The sequence below is a fragment of the Protobothrops mucrosquamatus genome, unplaced genomic scaffold, assembly GCF_001527695.2.
Source record: "Protobothrops mucrosquamatus isolate PMUCROS unplaced genomic scaffold, P.Mucros_1.0 scaffold3188, whole genome shotgun sequence".
NCBI classification, from domain to species: Eukaryota; Metazoa; Chordata; class Lepidosauria; order Squamata; family Viperidae; genus Protobothrops; species Protobothrops mucrosquamatus.
This window is the reverse complement of record NW_015389186.1, coordinates 14,856-21,129: the sequence shown is the minus strand read 5'-3', so window position 1 is coordinate 21,129 and position 6,274 is coordinate 14,856. Positions and strand designations below refer to the sequence as shown.

Below are 6,274 nucleotides of genomic sequence, written 5' to 3'. Positions count from 1 at the left end.
CGCTGGTCATTCTTCATCTTTCCAACGTTGAGCAAATACAATTCCTGGCTGCATTTAATACATGCAACATTAAGTATACGCATTCCTTCTCATCATTTCCTACAATCATACGTATCCTGATCAGTTTTGAGAGGGGTTTTCCAAAGACAGCTCAGTGCTGCTCTCCACCGCGATCTGGAAAGTAGAAAGAAATGTAGGTTCTTTTGGTCACCACAATATAAAAAGGTTCTTGAGACTCTAGAAAGAGTGCAGAGAAGAGCAACAAGGATGATTCAGTGTCTGAAGGATAAAACATGTGAAGGACGGTTGCTGGAATTGGGCATGTCTAGTTTAAGGAAGAGAAGGACGAAGGGGGACATGATAGCAGTCTTCCAGTATCTCAGGGGCTGCCCCAAAGAAGAGGGAGTCCAGCTATCTCTAGTTTAATGAAAACAAGGACGAGGTGTAACATGGTAGCAGTCTTCCAATATTTGAGGGGTTGCCACAAAGAATAACAGAGTTGGAAGGGACCTTGAAGGTATTCTAGTCCAACCCACTGCTCAAGCAGGAAAGCCTATGCCATTTCAGACAAATGACTATGCAATGTCTTCTTGAAAACCTTCAGTGATGGAGTACCCACAACTTCTGGAGGCAGGTCGTTCCACTGGTTAATTGTTCTCACTGTCAAGAAGTTTCTCCTTAGTTCCAGGTTGCTTCTCTCTTTGATTAGTTTCCATCCGTTGCTTCTTGTCCTGTCTTCAGGTGCTTTGGAGAATAGCTTGACTCCCTCTTCTTTGGGGCAGCCCCTGAGATATTGGAAGACTGCTATCCTGTCCCTCCTCGTCCTTCTCTTCATTAAACTAGACACACCCAATTCCTGCAACTGTTCTTTGTATGTTTTAGCCTCCAGTCCCCTGATCATCTTCGTTGCTCTTCTCTGCACTCTTTCTAGAGTCTCAACATCTTTTTTACATCGTGGTGACCAAACTGCATGCAGTATTCCAAGTGTGGTCTTACCAAGGCCTTGTAAAGTGGTATTAATACTTCACATGATCTTGATTCTATTTTTTTTTGTAAAGATTTTATTGGGTTTTTTTTTCATCAACATATGTTAATTTTTCCAATCAACAAGTTGTCTGGAGTTTGCTATGCTAGTACATGTTCAATTCCTAATCCTTCATTCTTTCTTCTAGCCAAGAATAAAATAGGTTCCAAATTTGATAGTAGTCTGTATCTTCTTTATCTTTCAACCTCATAGTTAATCTGTCCATCTCTGCACATTCCAATATTTTCTTGATTATTTCTTCTTCTGATGGCAGTCCTTCCTTCTTCCAGTATTGTGCAAAAATTATTCTCGCTGGTGTAGTAATGTCTAAGATTAAATATAATTTCTGCTTATTAGTCTTTTCAGGCATAATACTTAGTAAAAAAAGTTCAGGTTTAAAGTCCACTTGTTCACCCAATATCTTTTCTAACCACATATGTATCTTTTTCCAATAGGCCTTTGCCTTACCACATGTCCACCAAATGTGATAATACGTGCCTACGTTATGTTTACATTTCCAACATCTATCTGACATATTTTAAAACATTTTTGCTAATCTTGCTGGTGGCAGGTGCCATCTATAAAACATTTTGTACAGATTTTCTTTGTATGAGGTTGACATTGTTAATTTGTAGTTTCTCTCCCATGACATTTGCCATTTTTCTAATTCTATATTATAGCCAAAATTGATTCTATCCCTCTGTTAATGCAGCCCAGCACTGTGTTGGCTTTTTTGGCAGCTGCAGCACACGGCTGGCTCATATTTAAGGGATTGTCCACTAGGACTCCAGGATCCCTCTCATAGTTACTACTATTGAGCCAGGAAGAGCAGGTCAACCTAATTTCCAAAGTGCCTGAAGGCAGGACAGGAAACAACGGAGGGAAACTAATCAAGGAGAAAAGCAACCTAGAACTAAGGAGAAATTTACCAACAGTGAGAACAATTAGTCAGTGGAACAGCCTGCCTCCAGAAGTTGTGGGTGCTCCAACACTGGAGGTTTTATTAGAAGAGATTGGACAATCACTTGTCTTGAAATCATATAGGGTCTCCTGCTTGAGCAGGGGGTTGGACTAGAAGACCTCCAAGGTCCCTCCCCACTCTTTTATTCTGCTCTCCCGCGATTAGAAGTAATAAGAGTCCTGTATCTGGAAACCGCTGATGTCTTCCCAGGTGGACAGATTAATTTCAGGACCCTGGACAGTTTCTCACGGCCACTAGACGACCCGGCGTTTCCTCTGCGCCCCTCCTGCGGGACTCTTTCACTGAGTAGTAGGAGTAGGTATTAGCTACTCCTAATCTGTCTGAACTTGCTGATTTAAGCACGCGATAAAAGGGGAAGAGAGAAGCACGCCCAATGCTGCAGAGTGGTGTCACAATCACACCACAGGATATTACAGCCGGTCGTGATCTAGCGTTTGGCTGCCAAGGCCTCTAAAAATTGGGCTGCCTCATTAGATGGCGAACAGGCATGTCAACGTGTCTGTGTGTGGGGGAAAGAGGAGGTCAGATTAAATTGAAAGCATCTGGCAGCAGAAACCCGCACTCACCAGGGAGGGCTGAAGCCCCACTTCCCCGTGCCACTTAGGTCTCCTAATTCCTGCCTGAGCAGGGGGTTGGACTATTTATTTATTTATTTATTTATTATTTTAATTTGTATACCGCCCTTCTCCCATAGGACTCAGGGCGGTTCACAGCATATTAAAAACAAATAATAAACACAAAATACAAAAAATTACAAAATACAAAAATACAGAAAATAAACCCCGATAAAAGCCGAATTAAAACCAAATATTACAAGCTGTGTTTCCAATTAAAANCGCATTCTGGACCAGTTGGAGTCTCCGGGTGCTCCTCAGAGGGAGCCCCATGTAGAGAGCATTACAGTAGTCCAGGCGAGAGGTGACGAGAGCATGAGTGACTGTGCGCAAGGCGTCCCGGTCCAGAAAAGGTCGCAACTGGTGAATCAGGCGGACCTGATAAAACGCCCCCCTGGTCACGGCCGACAAATGGTCTTAGATCAGTGGTTCTTAACCTGTGCGCTATCGCCCCTTTGGGGGCAATTTCATTTTTCAGGGGGGCGATGGAAGGAAAAGGGGCGACGCAGGGGCAAAGGAACGAAAAGGGGGCGATACGGGGACGATGGAGCGAGAAGTTTGGGGGATACTTTTGAGACTTTTTTTGTACAGTGAATCGCTGTGCTGTATATCTGTCGTGCAAAAACATCAGATCGCTCGCTATTAGTGGCTTGAATTGTGTTTTCAAATGTTCCTCCAGCTAGCTTCAGTACAGAATGCCGTACATATGTGAATACGCATCGCTTATCTTCATGCGCGTTGCGCAGCAGCCTCTACCCATATAGTGGCGCGCCATTGGCCAGAATATGGGAGATATGGGAAAAAGACTGGAAATAAATTATTTGCATCGATATGCCCTGATGACAATTTTAAAGAATAAATTGAAGACTTATTTCCTATGTTGTGATTGAGAGGTTATGTTGGGGGAGGGGGGGGCGATGACAACTTCCTCATTGGCTCAAGGGGGCGATTCATTCAGAAAGGTTAAGAACCACTGGACTAAATGACCTTCAAGGTCCCTTCCAACTTTACTATTATTATTATTATTATTATTATTATTATTATTATTATTATTATTATTATTATTATTATTATTATTATTATTATTATTATTAACATTGCATCTGTCGGAATGGACATGGCTGCAGAGAGAAGCATATTGGGGCAATTGAGCAGATCCTGGTTTATTCAGATCAAGCACAGAGGCGGGGGGAAACCTGGAGCAGGAACGCGGTGATTCTGACTGAGATACTCACCAATATTTCCTAGAGAAGAACAAGGTCTCCTCTGAGAAAGGATGTGCTGTACAGTAATATCATGCACTCCACAGTCCTGGAGATGGTAACAGAATAACAGAGTTGGAAGGGACCTTGGAGGTCTTCTAGTCCAACCCCTGCTCAGGCAGGAAACCCTATACCATTTCAGATAAATGGCTGTCCAGTCTCTTTGGCTGCCCCAAAGAAGAGGGAGTCAAGCTCTTCTCCAAAGCACCAGAAGGCAGGAGAAGCAGCAACGGATGGAAACTCATCAAGGAGAGAAGCAACTTAGAACTAAGGAGAAACTTCCTGGCAGTTAGAACAATTAACCAGTGGAACTCCTTGCCTCCAGAAGCGGTGAATGCTCCAACACTGGAGGTTTTTAAGAAGAGACTGGACAGCCATTTGTCCGAAATGGTAGAGGGTTTCCTGCCTGAGCAGGGGGTTGGACTAGATGACCTCCAAAGTCCCTTCTAGCTCTCTTCTGTTCTGTTCTGTTCTGTTCTAATTAACCAGTGGAACAACCTGCCTCCAGAAGCGGTGAATGCTCCAACACTGGAAGTTTTTAAGAAGAGACTGGACAGCCATTTATCCGAAATGGTATAGGGTTTCCTGCCTGAGCAGGGGGTTGGATTAGATGACCTCCAAAGTCCCTTCCAGCTCTATTCTATTCTATCTATTCTATTCTATTCTATTCTGTTCTGTTCTGTTCTGTTCTGTTCTGTTCTGTTCTGTTCTACTCTACTGTACTGTACTCTACTCTATTCCATATTTTCTATTCTAATTAACCAGTGGAACAACCTGCCTCCAAAAGCTGTGAATGCTCCAACACTGGAAGTTTTTAAGAGACTGGACAGCCATTTGTCTGGAATGTATAGGGTTTCCTTCCTGAGCAGGGGGTTGGACTAGATGACCTTCAAGGTCCCTTCCAACTTCTTTATGATTATTATATTTATAAATATGAACCAGTTGCCAAACATCTGAATTTTGATTGCGTGACCCTGGTGCAACAGTCATAACTGTGAAAAATGGTCATAAGTCACTTTTTTCAGTGCCCTTGTAATTCTGAACGGTCACTAAACAAACAAAGTCGAATACGTCCTGTATATTACCTTCAGATGGGAATGGGAAACTGTTTCTGAAGGAAATTATTGCTTTATCATGGTTTACCGAATAAGCCACTATGGATTTTGTTTGCGTATCATACTAAGCAACAATGTTTTACAAACTACAGTGGGCCTTTTACACATGCTCTTCTAAAATCCCCCCCCAAAAAAGGGCAATACAACTGAAGACAACATCTAAAGTTAGCCAGTTCTTTCCCTCAGGACAAGTTGCTAGCCCACCTGAGGGTCACCACACAAAAAAAGGCCTCACACATTTTATAAAGAAATAGAATTTATTCATGCCGTTCTGTCTGTTGTATTTTCTTTCCACTTGGGAACGAAGAAAACCTAAAGATTGCAAATATTTCACTATGAAAGATAGCTGTCTTTTTTTAAAAAAAAAAAACACACACACAAAAACAATTGTGATTTCAGGGCTCTGAGAAAACCACATTTCCCTGTGAAAAATGGCTGGCAAAATCTGAGGAGGATGGTGAAATTATGAGGGAGCTGGTTCCATCCAGAGTTTTTACCGAAAAACTGACGAAAGACGGCACTCTTAAGCAGATTGAGGAAGAAATTGACGACCCCCTGGAAAGTAAGTCAACTTCCAGGTCTTAGATCAACTGTAAATTTTATTCTCAGCTAGTTGTTGTTGCTAGTTGCGAAGTCGTGTCCGACCCATCGCGACCCCATGGACAACGTTCCTCCAGGCCTTCCTGTCCTCTACCATCTTCTGGAGTCCATTCTGGAGTCCATCTCAGCTAGTATGAGATGCCTATTATGTGATATGACAGAGGGACAGAATCAAGATCAAGTGAAGTGTTAATACCACTTTACAAGGCCTTGGTAAGGCCACCCTTGGAATCCTGCATCCAGTTTTGGTCACCACGATGTAAAAAAGATGTTGAGACTCTACAAAGAGTGCAGAGAAGAGCAACAAAGATGATCAGGGGACTGGAGGCTAAAACATATGAAAAAATGATTGCAAATATTGGGCATGTCTAGTTTAATGGAAAGAAGGACTAGTGGGAGTGACATAATAGCAGTCTTCCAATCTTTGAGGGGCTGTCACAAAGAAGAGGGGGGTCACACTATTCTCCAAAGCACCTGGAGGCAGGACAAGAAGTAATAGATGGTAACTAATCATGGAGAGAAGCAACCTGGAACTAAGGAGAAATGTCCTGACAGTGAGGACAATTAACCCGTGGAACTACCTGCCTCCAGAAGTTGTGAATGCTCCATCGCTGGAGGTTTTTAAGAAGAGACTGGACAGCCATTTGTCTGCAATGGTATAGGGCAGGGGTCTTCAA

The 6,274-nt window shown here is 42.8% G+C and overlaps 1 protein-coding gene across 1 annotated transcript in view; it reads left to right on the top strand.

The window, feature by feature from the left end:
* Positions 1-6,274, top strand: part of LOC107297214 (lipoxygenase homology domain-containing protein 1-like) — a gene marked incomplete at its 3' end in the record, with an annotated part of 116,762 nt that overhangs the window by 100,868 nt on the left and 9,620 nt on the right. Inside the window, exon 24 of the mRNA XM_015826572.1 lies at positions 5,397-5,559. Within this exon, the coding sequence (XP_015682058.1) occupies positions 5,397-5,559 (163 nt within the window). The remainder of the gene's footprint in view (positions 1-5,396; positions 5,560-6,274) is intronic.